The 20,523-nt window shown below is 36.9% G+C and overlaps 1 protein-coding gene and 1 long non-coding RNA gene across 4 annotated transcripts; both read right to left on the reverse strand.

Annotated features, from left to right (window-relative positions):
* Window positions 1-993: 993 nt before the first annotated feature.
* LOC125248422 lies at window positions 994-4,072 on the reverse strand. 3 transcript variants are annotated; one of them, XR_007180299.1, is made up of 6 exons: window positions 3,679-4,072; window positions 3,491-3,546; window positions 3,146-3,217; window positions 2,613-2,702; window positions 1,799-1,913; window positions 994-1,708 (listed from the first exon to the last, which is right to left on the reverse strand). It is a non-coding gene; the product is annotated as an uncharacterized LOC125248422 (long non-coding RNA). The 3 variants fall into 3 exon arrangements; XR_007180298.1 differs by having other exon boundaries at window positions 3,491-3,579; XR_007180297.1 differs by having other exon boundaries at window positions 3,491-4,072.
* A 6,136-nt stretch (window positions 4,073-10,208) lies between these two features.
* Window positions 10,209-19,850, reverse strand: LOC125248277 (calcium-activated chloride channel regulator 4-like). Its single transcript, XM_048159998.1, has 14 exons — window positions 19,291-19,850; window positions 18,917-19,054; window positions 18,680-18,821; window positions 18,489-18,594; window positions 18,235-18,403; window positions 17,199-17,432; window positions 16,871-17,086; window positions 16,583-16,763; window positions 16,375-16,481; window positions 16,064-16,279; window positions 14,333-14,597; window positions 14,150-14,233; window positions 11,510-11,788; window positions 10,209-11,369 (listed from the first exon to the last, which is right to left on the reverse strand). The coding sequence occupies exons 1-14, from the start codon at window positions 19,435-19,437 to the stop codon at window positions 10,984-10,986; spliced, it is 2,670 nt and encodes an 889-aa protein (XP_048015955.1). The 5' UTR covers window positions 19,438-19,850; the 3' UTR covers window positions 10,209-10,983.
* Between the last annotated feature and the right edge of the window lie 673 nt (window positions 19,851-20,523).

Raw genomic sequence — 20,523 nt, forward strand, 5'->3', positions numbered from 1 at the left:
CCGGGTTGGCCTACAAAAACGCGTCATACCTGGGGCACTCTATGTGTAATAGAGGGTATGCATCGACGTCACTTTCCCGCCGAAAAAGCGCTCCCTCAGCTGGACTGAGTGGCAAAAGAACCTGCTGCGTAACTGGATTAATAGGAGAAACGGCGAAAACGCGAGTAAAACTAACGAATTACCCTAAAGGTTGGACTCGAAAGTGTTTCTTACAACTTGTCAAATAAACCTAATCCATGGATATTGACATGCAGCCAGGAGTTGTGTTTCCTGACATTTATATGTGCCTGATTTGACGCCGGGGAAATACATAAAGCAAATCTGGCTGTGAATATTTTATATAACTACAATATCGGTAGGTTTAAATCTGTTTAATCACTTATATCAATGTTATATCATCATATTGTCCAGCCCTAAAACATATATAGTTTTATAGTATAGTTTTTGACAGTGTTGTTTATTTAAAAACACCCAATTATGCATAATATACACTCTCAGAAATAAAGGTACAGAAAAGACCAAAAAAAGGTACAAATGCTCGTCGCTGGGGCAGTACCCCCAAGGGGAACAAACTTGTACCATATTAATGGGTACAAAGAAGTACCCCTACAGTTTGTGCCTTTTAGGTACAAATATGTACCTTTGAGGGTACAAATGGCTCATCGCTGGGGTGGTACTCCCGAGGTACAGCAATGGTACCCTTTTATATTGTACCTTTTGAGAGACAATTTGGTACCTTAGCAATACATTTGTACCTTAATCCACTGGTACAAAAATGTACCCCATTAGATGGTACCAATTTGTTCTCGTTAGGGTACCACCCCAGCGACGATGCCATTGTACCTATAAAGTGGCAAAAATGTCCTTGATAAATAGAAAAGAATGAGAGCAAAAGAAAACAATGTTTTGTTTTCCCACAATCAATGATTTAAAAGAAGTTAAACTGTACAAATTAAAATACTGGAAAGAGAATAACGACCGCACACCACAATCTTCGTTTGCAATAAACTTTAATAAACAAAGTTTTTCACATTTAAACAACTTTAATAGAGAATCACTTTATGAATGCATTACTTAATGCAGTGTAAGAACATAACATAACATAAGATAACATAACGCTTTATATTGACTAAAAGCTACTGTGAGTGTTCATTGTATGCTTAAAGGATTAGTTCACCCCAAAAAGAAAATTTCCTAATAATTTACTCACCCAATGCCATCCAAGATATCCATGTCTTTCTTTCCTCAGTGGGAGAGAAATTTTGTTTTTTGAGGAAAACATTTCTGGATTTTTCTTCTAACAATGGAGTTCATTGGTTACCATCGTTTTTAAGTCCAAATCAATGCAGTTTCAAAAGTCTTTGAAGTGTTTAAACGGGCTGTACGCGATCACAGCTGAAGAAGAGGTTGTTTTCTAGCGAAACAATGTCAGTTTTAAAAAGAAGAGAATGTGGTGTTTCAATATTAGATGCTCCAGTCTTAGAAAGAAAAGACCAAACTAATCTGTGGTGGACAGGACAAGTTTCACACCTAGAATATATTGTCCACAGCACATCAGGCCCTCATCCACAGGAATGGTTAGTCTGTCAATCCTCATAATGATGTACTGTCATGTTGTGCTCTTCAAACTTCCAATGTAGATCGGCTGTGGTCTGGTCTTTGATGCGGTCTCAAAACTGCTGCAGAGGGATGCAATAGTGGCTCCACGCTAAGAGATAAGGGAAAAAATAAATACATTTTAGGAGTTTATAATGCATCAAGACATCATTACAAAAATAACAGTCCATGTAAAACTTACCGGTACAAAATTAAATTGAAAGAAATTAAATTTCAGATTTAACATTGCATCGACTTCCAGGCAACGGTGGCAGAAGATATGCAAGAACAACCATCATTGTGTAGCACTTTTTAATCTGAAAATTAATGAAAACAGATTAGAGATGCAACAAATGTTTAAGTGTAGGATTAAGAGTAGGGCTGCACGATTAATCGCATGCGATTGTCACGCGCATTTCGTCAGTAAAGCCGGTTCCCTGATTACCGCTAAATCGCCATCACCTGCTTTCAAATGGAGCGGCATTTAATAGACAGAGCCGTCTATTAAATGCCGCTTCATTTGAAAGCAGGTGATGGCGATTTAGCGGTAACCAGGGAACCGGTTTTACTGACGAAATGCGCATGACAATCGCATGCAATTAATCGTGCAGCCCTAATTAAGAGCAGCCTATGGGCCTAGGGTTGTTGTGATAACCACAATATTACAATACTGACAAGCCAGCCACAGAGGATGGCAACCATTAAGTTTATTTTATTTATTTTTTTAAGACTAAACTGTCCACATTTTACACTCAATGCATGTGTTTTTAAGGTTAAATAAGTTAGTAAGAGTGAAGAGGTTTTTTTTTTTTTCATTAAGACTTGAATGTGTACCAATACCATTATTATGTATTTACAGCAGCTCCATAGATTTGCACTAAAGAAACCTAAACAGTCAGAGATCAACATGTGCAATTACCTGCATCTGTCCTCCTTCACGTCAAGTCATATTAATGAATATTTGTTATGATAAATTAAACAAGAGATGTGCGTGTAAGTAAAGACTTCACACTTACATAGTATCTGCTTGGTCTTCCATCCCCTCTAAAAGAGAAAATTACTCCTTTCCAGGGTAGAATCAGCTTTCAACTCCTCAGTCTTTCCATCTGTTATTTATCCAAAAGAGGAAACATTTTCAAAATATATCAGTATCAGCAAATATATCAACTTTTGCATTGTCTATTAAAATATCTTAAAGGGATATTACACCAAAAAATGAAAATGTTATTGTTACTCCCCCTCATGTTCCAAACCTGCATGAGTTTCTTTCTTCTGCTGAACATAAAATATATTTTTAAAGAATGCTGGTAACCAGACAGTTGACGGTAGCCTGTGACTTACATAGTTGGGAAAAAATATATAAAAATACTATAAGTCAATGGATAGCATCAAGTGTCCTGTTACCAACATTCTTCAGAACGTCTTCTTGTGTGTTCAACAGAAGAAACTCACACAGGTTTGTAACAGTATGAGGGTGAGTAGAATTATTTTTTTATAACTTTATGTAAAAGAAGAAAATAAGTAAAGACTGAAATGCAATGAGACCTACACACACAGCATATCTGAGCAGCATTAGTACTCAAGCCATTGTGGGAGTCCCCTTAGATGTTCATCTTCACTGCTGATTAAATCAAATAACAAAAAATTTAAGAACAAAGTATTGATCTCAACAAAATACATTCATTTCTAATATCTATCAAACAGTCAGATGATGTTGTAAGCTGCATGTTAATAAGTTATATCATGAGAAATTTAGAGGCCAGCTGACAACAACCAAGGCATAAGATAGATTGACAGACAGAACATAGATTGCAAATTATATTGCCTAAAAAAGTAATCTAAAATATCCTCACATTAAAAATACATTTACTATACAAAAAACAAAATACGTTACCTGGATTTGACGGCACTCTCCAGCATTTGTGGTAGGGCTCCTGTGCTCCTTCATCTCTGTCAACATCAAATCAAATTCTTGACAACGTCCTTGAAGAAAATTCATACCGTAGAAAGTAATGCGATGAGAACAGACAACATTTCACTCGGTCAACCGCAAAACACATCACAGGAGCACTGTGAACGTACCTGATGCAGCAAAGCAAACGCTCCACGTTAAATCCTTCACTTATAATGCACTCTTTTAGTTGTTTATAATGATCTGGTGTGCTGGGCAGCTTGTCGTGCGCTCTGCCTGGCTAACACTTCACTAACGCTACACTGCTCGACGCACGTCGCCACTCTCCAACTAATTAACAACATATTTGTTAGCTAACTATTTCTATGATCGTTTTTTTCAGCACTACGCATTTTAACAAGTATTATCTACCGTAACTTACGGAACGGTCCAAAGCATCGCGATTCCCCTCAAACCAGGCCGGAGTGAAAAGAGCGCGATCCGCCGCAGTTTGAAAAGACGAGAGGCGTGACGTGATTGGCCGACAAAAAACAGCCGTTAACATTTCGTGTAATAAATTGAAATATATATATATATATATATATATATATATATATATATATATATATATATATATATATAATGTATATTTATTTTTATAAATGATTATTCATTATTTATAGAGCTTTTTATGTGCTACCATATGAAATATATGTATTGTTTTTATTTTCATAAACACAAACTGCCCGCCCAGGAGATAACACATTTATTGTGTCAATCTGTCCAAGGCATACCACATTTACAAATTATGACAAAGGCTCTATCAGTCTTAGAAAAGGCACGCATAAGTAGCTGCTACCCCAGAGGATTGTGTACCCTGTAACTTGAAAAGTACTTCTTAGTACCCCACAGGAAGTGTACCCTTTGACTTGAATAAGGTACTTTTTTGTACCCTACAGGATGTGTACCCAAAAGGTACTTAAGTACCCCATGGGAACACGATAGGACCTTTAATGGTACATTTGTGAATGTTGTACCTTAACTATTACTTTATATGACAATGTACCTTTTCAAAGGGTACATATATGTACCTTTCACCATGCATATTTCATTGTGTACCCCTTTTCTTTGGAAAGGTACTTTTTGGTACTCAGCTGGATACATGTTTGTTCCTTTGCTGGCACATTTGTGAAATTTGTACCTTAAAGTACTTAATTGTACCCTCACTGTACCTTTATTTCTGAGAGTGTAAGATGGAAAATATTTAATTGATGAGTCGTCACATAATATATAACAATACAATATATAAGGTATGATTTTACCTCAAAATCCAACAATTCGATTTCAGTGATCCATTTGCTTCTTTTTCTGTTGCTTTCTCTAGTTTTTAAATATATACCTCAGGGTTTGTGTCAAATCTATTTGTACAGTCAGCCGCAAAGCTCTTTCCCGTTTTGAATGTGTTTTGTGTGTTTTTTGCAACATTCACGCTGAAAACCAATGCTGCTGCTCTTTTGCCACTCAGCGCGCGTAACCGCAGTCCTAACGGTCGACGGTGACGTCACGTGCATACCCTCTATACTCCCTGCGTTCCATTCGGAAGGGTTCATCCCTATGCCCTAATCCCTTCAAAGGGTTTACCCTCCGGAGTGAGAGCTTCGAAGGGATGAAGGGTGTAGGGTCAAAAAGGAGACAACCAAGGAGGATAGATTGTGCAAGCTGCGCCCTTTGTTTAACGTCAGTTTATATATTTATTTATTTTTGGTTTATCGCATTTTGTCTATGAACTTAAAACATTTGAATGGATTGATAAAGGGAGCTGTAAAGTATTTTTGTTGAAGTACAATGTCGTTTTGACCATAATAATGTGGCAAATCTAACTCGTATAAATATTACAGTAGTAGAAAAATACTATACATACATTTATAGGTAAATTCGAACTCCTAATCTCCTGTACCCATTCTGTGACGTCAAACAACTTCCATGTGCACAGGATCATGGGGGCCCGAAGTGTCCATCAGTTGTACCCTTCGAAATCCTTCATGCCGAAGGGCCCTTTGAAGTGGCCAGTTTTGAGCACTTCGGTTTGGAACGACCCTTCATTAAGGCGGCCATGATTGTTTTCACTCCGAAGTGCCCTTCGAAGGGTGATCTATCCCGTTTGGAACGCCCCATCTGTGTTGTCATATTAGCAAAGAATATACACTAACAAGAAGCGACACTTAATAGAACGTTCCATTGCAAAACCGGCACCCAGCAGCCGCCCTGCGTTCCCGGCAAGTCGGCAGTCCATTAGTTTCTATGGCAATATCAGCTGCTTTGTTAAAAAAAAAAAAAAAGTACATTAAAGCTGAAATACAACCTGAATGATGACAACACAGAATAAAATACTATCACTAGTGATCATCAAATCCATTTAACAGTTTATTTTACACACTTTGTGTTTAAGTCTTCCCCTTTTTTCACAAAACCTTTGCTCTCTAGAAACCCAATCAGTTTGGGTTAAAATTCTTTGAAGGTATAGTATTAGCATTATAAACACTGAATTACTACCAACATGGAATTAAATTAAGGACATACATCAGAAAAATTGGGAATGTTGGGCAATATATAAATATAACAGCTTGATTTAGCAGTGTTGTCTAATGTCCGTTAAAGCAAAAGTGTTCAAGAGGAATTATGCAATAATGGACACAGCAATGCATTATGTATTTTAAGATCATTACGTTTGTAGCGTGATTCATTACAATGTACAATATAGCCCATTTCAATTCAGACCTAGATATTATTACTATTACTCCACTAGGTCTGAAATATATTGTTCATTGCAAATATGATGATCTTAAATGTATTAATTAATAATTTACTATTAATAAATGTGTAAAGCTTGGGCGTACGAGACACCCCCGCAGCCCCTGTGGTGCGTGGGGGACCCCACCCTATGATGGGCCCCGTCGCAGATTTACTTATTTACTATGTGCCTTTGCTTTTTTTGTTTTAGAGCTGAACTCAATTGACTAAAGATGAAAATAAAACATCCAAGTGAAGCCTAAAAATGCAAGCAGAAGATCATAGAAAATAGTGCTAAATTACCACAAAAGGGGGGAATTATTTTCAACAAATCAACATCTAAACCTCTGGTAATTCTCAATAACAACTTCTGTAGATATATGTCAGAAATAAAGTCAGTCTGGTTAGTAATAAGTGAAGCTGGTAATGCTGTTTGTGGAGTTGTTTAATCAGAAAACTTGTTTAATTTATCTTCAGTTGATTTCATCGAAGGCTGTGGCTAAAGTCGTAGTTCTTGTTGTTTCTCTGTCCTTCAGTGATTCTGCTCGTTATCACCTAATTATCTCAGTAACTCCAGCATCTTTCTGTGTTACATTTAACAGCCTGTAGTGTGCACACTGAGCAGTGTTCATTTCATCTGGGCTAAAATGTGGGGCTTCCATAGAAATTGTGGACAAAACTGGCTGGGCCCCAGTTAGACAGCCCAGGTGACACCCAATTTCTATAATGTTGATTTTCTTTTTATTATTATTATTATTATTATTGATAGCCTAGCCTATATGTATTTTCAAGATCAATCTTACAGTCTGTTTTTTTTTTTTCTGTTGATGCGTGAACAAAACTTCACTAAAATTTGTAGCGCACCCATCCAATAATAACAATGAACTCTGCTTTAATATGAAACAAAGTCTTTTTCAAGTTTTAAATTCTGTTGAAAACAATTTAAAAAGATAATTGCAACTTTTAATCTCACAATTCTGACTTCTTTTCTCAGAATTGAGAGATATAAAGTCCAATTCTGAGGGTGAAAATACTGACTTTTTTCTCAGAATTGCAAGTTTATATCTCACAATAACTTTATGCATTCATTTGCAACTTTATTTCATGCAATTCTGAGGGGGGAAAAGTCAGAATTGAGAGATAAATTTGCAGTTACCTTTTTTATTGTTCAGTGACAGAAAACAATTGCTTCCATATAGCGCCTCAGGCTCAGCTCAGACATAGCACGGATCAAGCGTGAACTAATCATCTCTTCCTCTTTAGTCTTTACTACTATTACAGCAGCAAGTAAACATGAATGAACAGCAGAAAGAATGTTGAAAGATACAGAACAATTTCCCGAAATGTATCGTGTATCAAACTATTGCGTAATCGATCAATCAGTGTTTCAACCGTGGAAAGATGATGATAAAATAGCTTGAGAACAATTTCACATAATGACACATTTACCTCAGAAAAGCCATTCAATGACCATAAACTGGATAGTTAGCTAGAAATAACCCTAAAATAGCATTTATTATACAGCACTGTATATTCATTATATTTTGACTTAACCTGTTGTTGTCTTCATGAATGTACCCAGCCAGCACAGCTGTGGGGCCCAGATGGGTGTCACCTGGGCTGTCTAACTGGGGCCCAGCCAGTTTTGTCCACAGTTTCCATGAAGGCCCCACATGGGTTAGCCCAGATGAAATGAACACTGCTCAGTGTGCACACTACAGGCTGTTAAATGTAACACAGAAACATTCTGGAGTTAATGAGATAATTAGATGATAACGAGCAGAATCACTGAAGGACAGAGGAACAACAAGAACTACAACTTCAGCCACTGCTTTAGATGAAATCAACTGAAGAAATTTGTGCTGGACGTGGACGGGTTGTGACGAAAATTACGTCATGCGGACGTAACAGGATAAGTGTCAGAATCCATGGATTCGGTCTTAAAGGAGGACATGTGTTCAGTATCCATGGATTCGGTCTTAATGGGTCCGTAGCGTGTATTTGTCATTAATGTTAATAAAACAACAAAATATGTTAAATATGTTATAATGGTAAATAAACATACTGGGCCCTATAATACACCCGGCGCAATGCGACGCAAGGTGCAGCGCAAGTGTGTTTGCTAGTTTGCGTCCGGCGCCGTTCACGTTTTCCCGTTCAGCGCCACGTCCTTAAATTAGTAAATGCATTTGCGCCAGTTAGTGCGCCCATGGGTGTGCTGGTCTAAAAAAGAGGTGTGTTCAGGTGCATTGCCGGCGCATTGCTATTTTAAGGAGCTGAAAATAGACTGCGCCATAGACCAACTCAAACCTGGTCTAAAGTCTAAAGTCAATGGCGCAATATTTTTTTGTTAGAGCGCGTTGGTAGAAGAGGTGGCGCCCACAGTGCTTGTTGACTTTGCTTATTACACACAGGGATGCGCATCACACAAACATGCCAAATATTAAAAACAAAAGGATTACAGTGTAAAAGAATATTATTGTGTAGGCTACATAAATATAAAAACGTAATGATGAAGTCATTGCGTGTATTAGAATTAGGCTACCTATTTTCAATTCAGCCTATTACTACTTATAATGATGAACGAAATTGGCTAATTAGGCAAGGCAAGGCAATTTTATTTGTATAGCACATTTCATACACAGTGGTAATTCAAAGTGCTTTACATAAAAAAGAATAATAAAAATAGAACATAAGGAATAGAAATAACAGTATGCATTAAAAGTCAGAATAACAAGAGGATACATAAAAGATATAAAATACATTAAAAATGAAATAAAAACAGGAAAAGGAATTAAAAGAATAAAAAGATAATACGTATAAAATAAAGTGCAAACAGTTCGGACATAGCACAGTGCTCAATCAGCAAATGCATAAAAAGATGTGTTTTGAGTCTGGATTTGAATGTGGCTACTGTTGGAGCACACCTGATCTCTTCTGGAAGCTGGTTCCAGCTGCGGCTGGCGCAACAGCTAAAAGCAGACTCTCCTTGCTTTGAGTGAACCCTTGGTATTTCTAAATGACTTGATCCTGATGATCTGAGTGATCTGTTAGGTTTATATTCTATGAGCATATCTGCAATGTATTGAGGTCCTAGACCATTGAGTGATTTATAAACAAGTAACAGTACTTTAAAATCAATTCTAAATGCAACTGGAAGCCAGTGCAAGGACCTGAGGACTGGTGTGATGTGTTCATGTTTTCGGGTTCTGCTCAGAATCCTGGCAGCAGCGTTCTGTACGAGCTGCAGCTGTCTTATGGTCTTTTTGGGAAGACCAGTGAGGAGCCCATTACAATAATCCACCCGGCTGGTGATGAAAGCTTGAACAAGTTTCTCTAAGTCTTGAATTAATTGAACAATCGTGCCAATACACACACATATATATTAACTGACTCATCGCGCGGAGTTATTTGAAAGACTGCATCCAATGCAGACGACTGAAAGATTGACTGGCCACTTAACAGGTAATTTCAGCAAAACATCTGATGCCAGAAGGCGAGGACACAATCACTGCTAATTCATCCCACGCCTTCTTCACCTCGGGAAGCTTTGGTGGATTCCTGATTGTCCCATAGATGATCTGCTCGCGCGCTTTAACTTCGCGCACGAGCAGATCGGTTTCTTCGCTTGAAAAGCGTTCAGCTTTTCCGCCAACAAATTCCGCCATGTAAATAGCAATCCGCCATGGCGCGAGCGCATCTCGCTCTTAAAGGGAATGGGAGATGACACTCTGATTGGTTTATTGAACGTTACGCTCATTACTCATTAAGAGAATAGGGACAACCCATTTCAAAATGTGCCCCGGCGCACGGACCGTTTTTCCGTCGTTAAAATAGCAAAAGTGGATTTGGACACGCCCTGAGTGCACCTGCGCCGTGCGCTTTACACTTTGCGTTTAGATCGTTAAAATAGGGCCCAGTGTATCTGAAAAACAAGTTTATTTAATTTGTATCTCTATAGTATTTGTTGTATTGTTTGTTATTTGTTTGTAAATTTCTTTTTATATTACAACAATTATATATATTGGTAATTATGCCCTTTGAAGGTATTGGACACTCTGAAATTTTTGTTCTTGAAGTTTGTGACAAGCACACAGAAATTATTACTTTTTTCATTAGAGTAATAATAAAGATGCTCTCCTACATTCATTAGTCTCACTGTGTTGTGCTTGGAAAACTACAACAATCACCAAAAAAAAAAAAAAAAAAGAGAGAGAGAAATTAATAAATGTATAGGCATCGGTATCGGCGAGTACTAGAAAAAAAGTATCTGTACTCGTATTCGGTCCTTAAAAAATGGTATTGGTGCATCCCTGGTCCAGCCCAAAAACAAATTCAAGACTTTAATAAAAATAGCATAATAGGTCCACATTTAAAATTCAAAGAATTGATTAATTACAAATGTGCTTTAAATCATCATAATGAAAGTTTAATACATGTCTTACTTACAGAAATATTTTTATTCTTTTGTATTTAAAGTCGCTCACATTTCAGAGGAAGATAAATCGATTGAGAATCTATTACAAATGAGAATTCTACATGAGATGGCAATACATGTACTTGAAAAAATATTCAGAAAGTAAGAAATTCTGTTTGGTAGAGATGACTGTTTTAAGAAAAGTTGTTGGATATACATAGTTATGTTCAAATTAGACAAAAGAATTGATTTATTTGTTTGCATCAGATTGTTAATTCCAGTTGTTTCTTTAACCAAGGCGTTTTCTGCGTCTCACTGACCATGTGATTACAGCAACAACAAAGCATATGACCATAGTTACAACACACAAAGAAATTACAAGAACTGTCAAATTCAAGCCTGGGTTTGATATTCCGTGAAGGTTTGGATCAGGGAGGATCTTTGAAGCTTGAGCGATGTTAGAGGTTTCAGATTTCCCATTTTGTTCATCCTCAGACTGAACTGCAAAAAATATTGTGGTGCCATTTTGGACTGTGAAACTGAGATTGAATGAATGCTGTTCAACTGATCCAGCCTCCAGCGGTGAGACGGCAGCTGTGTTGACTACATGACCATTGCTGAAGCTTTCTCGAAGCATTTGAAGGTCATAGCTCCACCTGATCTCATAGGATTTAGCTTAAAGGAAAAGAAACATGTCATGCAAGACAATTAAATTTACATAATTTCATGATCTAAATTTAAAACTACTTCTATGTTGTCAGTGAAGATGAAAAACTTTGTATTTTAAATTCTGGTATAGTAATTTTATGCTTTACCTGTCCCTTGGTCGAGGTCCTCACCAGGAGCCGTCCAGCTGAGAAGCACAGAGTCCTCCTGGATCTCAGCACTCAGATCTGTGATTTTGTTAGGAGGGAAATTTGGTGGGGTTGTAAAATCCACCTCAAAACTCTCACCGATGGCTGTCCTGGTAAAGCTTCCAACCTCGAGTGGTTCCTCAGAAACTGGAGGCTTTGGAGGGTTCAGCTCCACCACACCTGAAATTAGAGGAACCACCTGAATCTGCTTGATTCTGTCTGAAGGTTTTCTCCAAGCAGCTGTGTAGCTAAATATATTTCCAGTTTGTGCATGAATTCATTGACTTTCTGCAGGTTACATAGATAGAAGTGTCTTTATGAGGGAGTAACTGAATCATTATCTCACAATCATTTATTCAGTCAAAAGCTGCATTCCAATTATCAGGGTCCCTACACAGTGTTCATCTCTCTATTCACTGGGCAGCATACCTTTTAAAGATCAGATTACTTGACTAAATAAGAATTTTGTGTTGCACTTTATTTTACATTATGTTTACTTACAGTGTATTTACTTGAGACAATACTGGTAAGGTGACTACAGGGGTTAAAGTTAGGTTTAGGGTTAGTACCTAGTTATTACCCAGCTATTGCAATTACTGTAATAAGTACATTGTATGTACATGGGGAACAGGACTGTTACCTTTTATTTTAATAAACATCAAAAATCTAAAAGGTTTGCATTATACCTGACACCTAGATGAACAATTTACAGTTGGTTTTGTGACTAAGTCATTCTCTTTAAATGCTATTGAAGGTAGAAACGTGAATACAGAATGTTGTAACTTGAGACAGTCCCTAAATTTGCGAATATCATAATCAAACGTTCAGCGTCAAATCAACTTAATGCCAGTATCTGCTTTCTTGGAGCCTATATAGTCTAACCTACATCACAAATGAGGTGCGAGTTTGGTCTTTTATATCACTGTACGAGTCCATTAAGCTGTGTTAAGAGTTTATATGTCCTGATGGCAGCTATGACGGATGAGGGAAGCATAGGCGCCGATCCCGTGGGTGCTCGGGGGCTGGAGCACCCACGGAAATGGTCGAGCACCCACGGAAATATACGAGATATTCTCCATTGATTTTAACCAATAGAAAATCAATTGGAGCTTTCAGACACTATCCAAACCCTTTTTTATAGTTTAATAAGACCGTTTATATGGGAATATTTTAATGGCAAAAGTCGAGAGCGCATCCAAGTGATGCGCGAGCACAAATGGCTCTTCTCTCGATCAGATACATGAGCGCGCTCAAACACTCCTTGCATCAGATATCAGCGAGAGCATGACTCGCGACAACGCTCGTGAAAAGAATGTGCTTTTTGGGTCGAAATTGTCATATTGCTGCACAGATATGATGCAAATAAAACATCAAGTTGACGTTGATTTGAGTTAAATAAGAAGCGAACTAGCGCTGAAACGTGTTGTTTTTGAAATCATGCGTGGCTCGCTCGTGTAAGTTAGTCTTCTGACATACGCGTCAATCTATCGCTTGACTCTTCTTTCCAGGGAAATCATTAACAAAATGCACACAGACATGTCCCTGCTCTTGATATACAAACGTTAATTAACTTCTTTGAACTTTATGAGAGAAAAAAAAAAACGATATGAGGGTAGATTCGAACCACTGATAATTAGAGCACGGCTGGACCTCTGACTGTATTAACAACATTCCTACCACTACACTATTAGGGAACACGAAAAGTAAGTGCGGATTTATCTGTAATATAATATGAATACTTTACTGGGCACTGGGCACCCACCGGCAGAAACATAAATTGGCGCCTATGGAGGGAAGCCCTAGTATTACAACACAGCGCTGCGATATAAAGTTAAGGAAACTAAACAACAGAGAGAAATATATGTCTATCTCAGATTTAACGTTTGATCTATACACCAGCATCGGGCAATAACGTTATCTTGTTCACTGGAGAGAAAGCTGTAGCTATACTGGGAAAGTAAGCGTAAATACACTGAATTAAACATAAATGCAGCTTTTGTGTCTTTATCAGCTTTTCTGCATTTATACTGGCCCTGATAATCATCACACATTCACTTACCGCTTGCTCTAATTCTGTAAATCCGTTTTTATGAATGAATGATGACTTACTAGCGTTGCTTTGGTCTTCCTAAACAGCCGCTAGCGGCACCTGCTGGTGAAGAAGACTAACAGCAGATAGAGATGATGCATCGGCACTCTACTGCTCTTCCTGCAGTTCCCGGATGTGAAATGTTGAATTTTCTGCCGAATTTGAGCCACTGAATTTGTGGAAGCGAATTTGTAAAGTGAAATAAAATGGACTGAAAATTGCTAGTCGAATTTTATAGGTTGTATTTTTAAACAGAATGAATATTTTGGAAGTGAAATCTAAAAGGTGAATATGAATTATTGAATTTTTAATAATGAAAATGTGTGTGAAATATTTTTCATTGAAATATTCACAGCCTAAATATACGACCATGTTGAATTTCAGCCCATAAAAATGCAAGCCTTAAAAATACAGTGCATCTAAATGCAAGTACAGCTAATGTAATGCATATTTTTTTCAAATAGTGCAATTCAACAAGCTTTTTATTTCAAAAACATTTGGCATTATTTTACTTCCATATTTCAAGCTGATTCTCCCTTTTTCAAACTTTGTGAAATATCTGGAATAGACACCATCATCTTTGAAAGCATCAGCTCCTGAAAAGATGTATCTCTGAGTTATATCATTTGGAAATTTACATTATTTATTTATATTTTAAGTTTGCACACTTGGAACAAGAATTATGGGTCATTTACCTGCTCCATTGTCCAGGAGTTGTAATTCTTGTGCGGACCCAGATTGGGACTCCAGCGTAGCCCACACTTCAGCCTTTATTACAGGCCTGTAATTCTGACTGACCTCAGCAAACACTATCAAGGGTTTAGTGCCGTCACTGAACTGCTGGTTCATGCGGGTTTTGACTATGATAGGGGGAACATCAGCACTCACCGCGTAACTCGTTACTGTTATAGTCAGAGCCTGAAGTGTTGTAGTTTGTATATTGTACTTCCAGTCCCCAGGCTAGAAAAAACATGCAAGCAGAAAAATAGAGGATTGCTATAAGTGTAGCTGAATCATCAGTGATAACCACTACACAGTAAAATCCCCAGTTAAATCAACTCTGCTCAGAGTACATTTAGTCCCTCTCTAAATAGTGCTAAAATAACACTGAAGCAGAGTTAAAGTTTATGAGATAATTAAGCAGTTAATTAAGTGATGATTGAACAGTAATGATGAACACCTAGTGTTAACAAGCAGAATCACTGAAGAAAACACAAGAACTACAACTGACTTCAGCCAAAACCATTTAATTTAAAACAACTGAAGGTAAAATACATTAAAACTCTCAACATTTGATTAAAAGATCTGATTTACCTATTACAAACCAGATTGACTTTATTTCTGTCACACGTCTAAAGATTTTCTTATTGAGAATTAACAGAGGTTTAGATGTTGGTGTTTTATTGGTCAAAATTATGCCACCATCATGGTGGTGAGGGTTTGTTTTAGTTGGGCTCTTGACCCTTTTATGTTTTTAAAATAATTTGTGTTTCAGAAATTGCAATAGTGTTTCACAGCAAACACTTGTGCATTGCTGAATCAAAAGACTAAAGGAGCAACTAAATGGTTTTAAAATTACTCAATATATCTGTTTGGTGCAGCACTTTCTTCCCATGCTGTAGTTTTACAGGGTTGGTAAAGCAAAACCAAAAAGTACAAATGACAAAACATATGATCAGTTGCTTTGACTGCAATTAGGCCATCTTACAATAACTATATCAGCATATAAAAACACAGATTTCACTGCTTTACAATAATATATGCATTATTGCAGAGAAAAATCTAACATAGAAAGTCAAGGGTCAAGAGCCCAGCTTAAGCAAATGCTGATATCCATGATGGTGGTGTCTTTTTTATTTTCTTTTTTCTTGACCAATAAACCTGGTCTATTTACCTCTGTTAATTCTCAATTCTGCAGATGTTTGAAAATAAAGTAAATGTGGTTAGTAATAAGTGAACTAGTAATGCTGATTGTGGAGTTGTTTAATTAGATCTTCAGAGATTTTAATGATTTTTATCTTCAGTTGATTTCATCTAAGGCTGTGACTGAAGTCAGTTGTAGTCCTTGTGTTTCTCTTTTCTTCAGTGATTCTGCTTGTTAACAGCAGGTGTTCATCATTAATGTTCAATCATCACTTAATGAATTGCTTAATTATCTCATTAACTCATGAACTCTGCTTCAGTGTTATTATAACACTATTTAGGAAGGGACCAAATGTACTCTGAGCAGAGTTGATTTAACTCTGTGGATTTTGCTGTGTAAGATAAGTCTTAGTCTGAAGATACTGTTGAACACATTTTCATAAATACTCTTATCTAAAACTCTTAGGCCAGATGCCTTTTATTTTGTTTTAATAGTTTGTTTAGTTTAGATGTTTATGGACTGAACTATAAAATGAATAACTGGTTCATAAAAGTTGTCATACCTCTGCAGTTCCTGGAACATTCAAGGTGAGTGTTTTCAGCAATATATCATGATTCATTTCTGTCTGATTGTAGATTGAGCCACTTGGTGACTGTATGAAAATGATAGGAACACTTTGTTGATAGATTATTACAAAGCTGGTTTTGTTACCAACAGTCTGATCCACGGATACTGTCCCATTGAACCACTCTGATGTTTTTACTCCAACACTTTCTAGCTAAAGAATGATTAAAAAAAGAAACATTAAAATACTCAATATCGATGACACTCTCAAAGTAATAATTGTATACAATGAGTGATCACTTGCCAAACCTGAACTGGGTCTTTTGTGTAATCTCCATTTGATAATGTAAGTGAAGCAAATGCATCCATTAACTGGTTGGAGGTGATCTGATCATTTGGTGTGAAGTAAATCCCCCCTATTTTCACCATGAAACAATTGTGCATTACATACTAAACTGGCACTAATGTAATATATGATTTACTCAGATATAGATACTTATTATTTATTTTTACTTACCAGTTTGTGTCGCCATATCCCTCAGTGCGTTAGCTGCATTGGGACCTAAAGCTATTGTGTGTATAATGGCGCCAGTCTTTATTGCATCACGACTACAACTGTCAATGTCGTCTGTCGCCTCACCATCTGTCAGAAAAATGATTTCATCTCCTAATTCAACCCCATTGTCTGTTCTAAGTACCTGGTGGTTAGAAAAAAGAGATCATTTGCCTAGATATTGCCTAGTGTATATAAACTATATATACACTTCACATATTACAAACATAAAATTAACAATTAAAATATCACCTGTAAGCCTAGATTAAGGCCTTTACACATGTTTGTTGATCCACTTGCTGTACTTGGCAACAATTTGATGAGTTTCTCTCGTGTGGATTCACTGTCAATAGTAGTCAAGGGGCTCAGAAGCGTAGCATCAGTACTGAATCTTACAATTCCAACAGTGGCTTGATCCTCAATGATGTTCCGCAGTAAATGTGTGGCAGCCTGCTGTAGTCGAGGATTCTGGAGTCCTAGAAAATGGAACTCATTTAAGAGCACTGATATTCAGTCTGTAAAGGCTAAAATTATGCATGTAATCTTGTTTCACATTAAGGTTTTTTTAATGTTTGCATACTGTTGTCATGCTTCCTGAGACATCAAGAATGAGACAAACAACCCGTTGCTTTCTTTGCACAACTTTGAAAGTTGGTGCTGGTGGAGAGGACGACATTGGTTTTAGAGAAGGAAGTGTGTCTTTATCCACAGAATCCTCAAATATTACGTTCCACGTTGGCTTGTTGCCACATCTTTCATTTTGCAGGTTTGGGGCTTCATAATTGTGTTCGTGTGCTTGACAAAATGTGATCACCTGAAAAGCAAAATTTGTCACTAAACAAAAGTATGTCCCCAAACACAGCATATCAGTTTAAGATGTCTTGTTTTAATTAACCAGGGAGTAAAAAAAAAAAGAACTTGATTATCTTTGAGTCCTCATATCACTGAATTTCAACTTTATTTCTCAAGTAATTCCTGACAAACTTAAAAATTAATATTAGCTTCTTATAATTCAAACTTTATATTTTGCAAATGTAACTTGTCAAGCAGATGTTGCAAATTGAAATTGATGTAGATAATAATTGTGGGATGTAACGTCCAAATGATTTGGCAAACAGAAGAAGAAAGGGAAAAAAAAACATGTACTGTATGCTGCAAGTTTAATTAGTTTTTGCTGGAATGTGTGGAAACATGCAGTAGCGTGTTTACCCACCACGCAAAGCATGCAATTGCGTGGGGCCCTGCGGGCTTGGGGGGGCCCCTGCGATTTCTCCAGTATATCTAGTATATTCTCCAGTATATACGGTATATCTAAAATAACTGATACTGAATCGAATTGCAAGCTTGTGAATCAAGATGCATAACTATGATGACAGACTGGCAGGAAATTATGCAAAACAGAAAACCAAACAGGTGATATTGTGACATACTGATAAGCCTCATCTTTTCATTATTGTTAATAATAGTTGCAACCTGCATGCTTAAATGTGCATTGAAAATTGCCAGCTGTAGCTGATAAACCTGATAAACTATCATGGGGCCCCCTCCTGGAAGATTTGCTTAGGGCCCCAAATAACCTAAACACACCACTGGAAACATGCAAAATCTGCACTTACAGAATCCAGGCTTGGCATGAACATTATGGAGCTGTCTGTGTATTGATTTTTGTTTGGAAAATACGTGCACCCCTTAGTAGGCAGAAAAGTTTGTTGATCAATGTTGCACAGTTGAAGAGATCCATCAGCAGAAGGATGATACAGCAGTCCATCAATGAAATTGCTACACCTAAAAATAAGCAAGAAATCAACAATGATTGTAATTTCCAAGGACACTTTAATAACATTCTTTCTTTTTATTCACAGTTTATGACCTTGTAGCTGCAATGCGGCCATTAGAATGGTAGAAAGGTTTTGTTTCACTGTATTCATCATACACGCCCCATCTCAGATGAGCCCATTCATGAACCAAGACTTTTCCTGCAAACAAAGATTTTTGGTAATTAAACAAACAGATTACTGCATTAACCTGGATAAATGTTGAAGGATAACAGATGACATTCACCTCTTGGTCCGTAAAGCTGAATGACAGAGTCGTTTAGGAGATAGTTTGGGGTGAAATGAATGAACTGAGCCTCATTTCCACATTCATCATACTGATGAGCGTATGGCTCATCTGATTGAGCTTTATCGATTCTTATTCTGGCCTGTGTTTGACAGAGATTGGGTCAGCAACATCATATGTGAATGAAATGACTGGAAATTAATATTTTAAAAGATATAATGCCATAATGCTCTGTACCTTTTCATAGGACTCTGTGCTTGCTCTGTCAAATTCCTTACCACTCCAGTTGGGTGGAACGAGTATCGTAGCTTCTTTGAAATAGACCTTTTTTCCCAATGCTTGATGAAGATAATTTGACCCTTCAGTGAACATGTCCTGTCAGAAGGAAAGTGAAAAGATAAAAAGAGAAAACTCAGTGTATTTATACAAAATGAATTATTAATTTGTTAATTCACAGATACAGTCAACAATTATATACTGTATTTCTAAGATTAAAAAAATATTAGAACACAAAATCTTCTATAACATCTTTAACAAAAGCCCTAAAACCATTAATGCACATAAAGTTTGTTAAATAGAGGAAAAAAAAGAAAAAAAGAAAGCATATTCACCTTGATTTTATCAATGAGTGTGTTATCCTGTGGTACTTTCGATCCGATTGCAATGGTAATGTCAACATAACCATTTCCATCTAGTTTGATTCCAGTGGAGGACGACAGCAACATCCATAATAAGACAAACACTGTTCTCGAGTCCATAGCTGTAGAGTTCTGATGAACAGCAACTCCCGAAACCCAGTTTTGAGACGTATATAGTAAAAAATTAACTTTAAGGGCCTGCTTACAGATGGAATGTCATTTACTGGAATGTACTAAATTATATCAATATAACTGGACTGAGTCATATCACTAAAAGTACATATTAAATTAACACATTATTACAGTGCCATAGGGCAAAATGTTGGAGCGATCAACAGCAAGCTGTTTAATTCACTTGACTGTTATTGCACAGGAAAGCACCTACAGTGCTGCTACTCTCACATGGACCTCAAAATAAGGCTCAAAAACACAGTAAAAAATAAAACAGTAATATTGTGAAATATTATTATAATTTAAAATAACTGTTTTCTATTTGAATATATTTTAAAATGTAATTTTCTGCAATGGTAAAGCTGATTTCTTTTTTAAAGCGTAATTCAGTGAGATTTGCGAAGCTCCCCTACAGGTTCCTTCAGTGAATCACACTGATGTAAATACTCCAAGCGCAGCTCTGGACTACAACGGCTACAACGCTCACCAGCGCAGTAGTTTTGCAAATACAGTACAAGAAATCTCAATGGAGGTGGGTAATTTTCGAAATTGTCTTATAAAGTCATAATATATACATTGTTTTTGAATTACCGTAAAGCATTTTGTCACTCTCGCGTGAACATGAGGCGAGATTGTGTCGGGTCGGCGCAGCTCAACTTGCAAGTGCTGTATTCTGGCGTAGACGTGCCAGAGGGGGTTAGTGCACGCCACAAACACACCACTACAAGTCAATTAACCATCGTAAGGACTTCAACTATTTATGAAGGTAAAAAAGTTACTTAGTTCTGCTTTAATAAATAAATAACAGAACATGAATATAGCAATTTGCCACTTTTATAATTCAAAGTGACATCAAAAACCACAAATCCCTTTACATTAATAAATGTTTGTCACAATCAGATGCTGGGTCATTATTAAGTAGAACGAAATAACTCCACATGATGTTCCTCTATCTCTGTCATTCACTCTCATAAGATGTTTAAATGAGTGCATTGACTGAGTGCTGTCTGTCACTCCACTGTAAAAAAATATTTT

Source organism: Megalobrama amblycephala, linkage group LG16 (genome assembly GCF_018812025.1).
Source record: "Megalobrama amblycephala isolate DHTTF-2021 linkage group LG16, ASM1881202v1, whole genome shotgun sequence".
NCBI classification, from domain to species: domain Eukaryota; kingdom Metazoa; phylum Chordata; class Actinopteri; order Cypriniformes; family Xenocyprididae; genus Megalobrama; species Megalobrama amblycephala.

What these genes read in the sequence shown, in the direction of transcription:
- LOC125248277 (XM_048159998.1), bottom strand. Translation starts at nt 19,437, where the DNA reads ATGGACTCGAGAACAGTGTTTGTCTTATTATGGATGTTGCTGTCGTCC. An exon ending in GGATATGGCGACACAAACTG is followed by an intron (nt 16,482 to 16,582) that starts GTAAGTAAAAAT and finishes TGGTGAAAATAG; the next exon opens with GGGGGATTTACTTCACACCA. An exon ending in ATGTTCCAGGAACTGCAGAG is followed by an intron (nt 14,598 to 16,063) that starts GTATGACAACTT and finishes TGTTTTTTCTAG; the next exon opens with CCTGGGGACTGGAAGTACAA.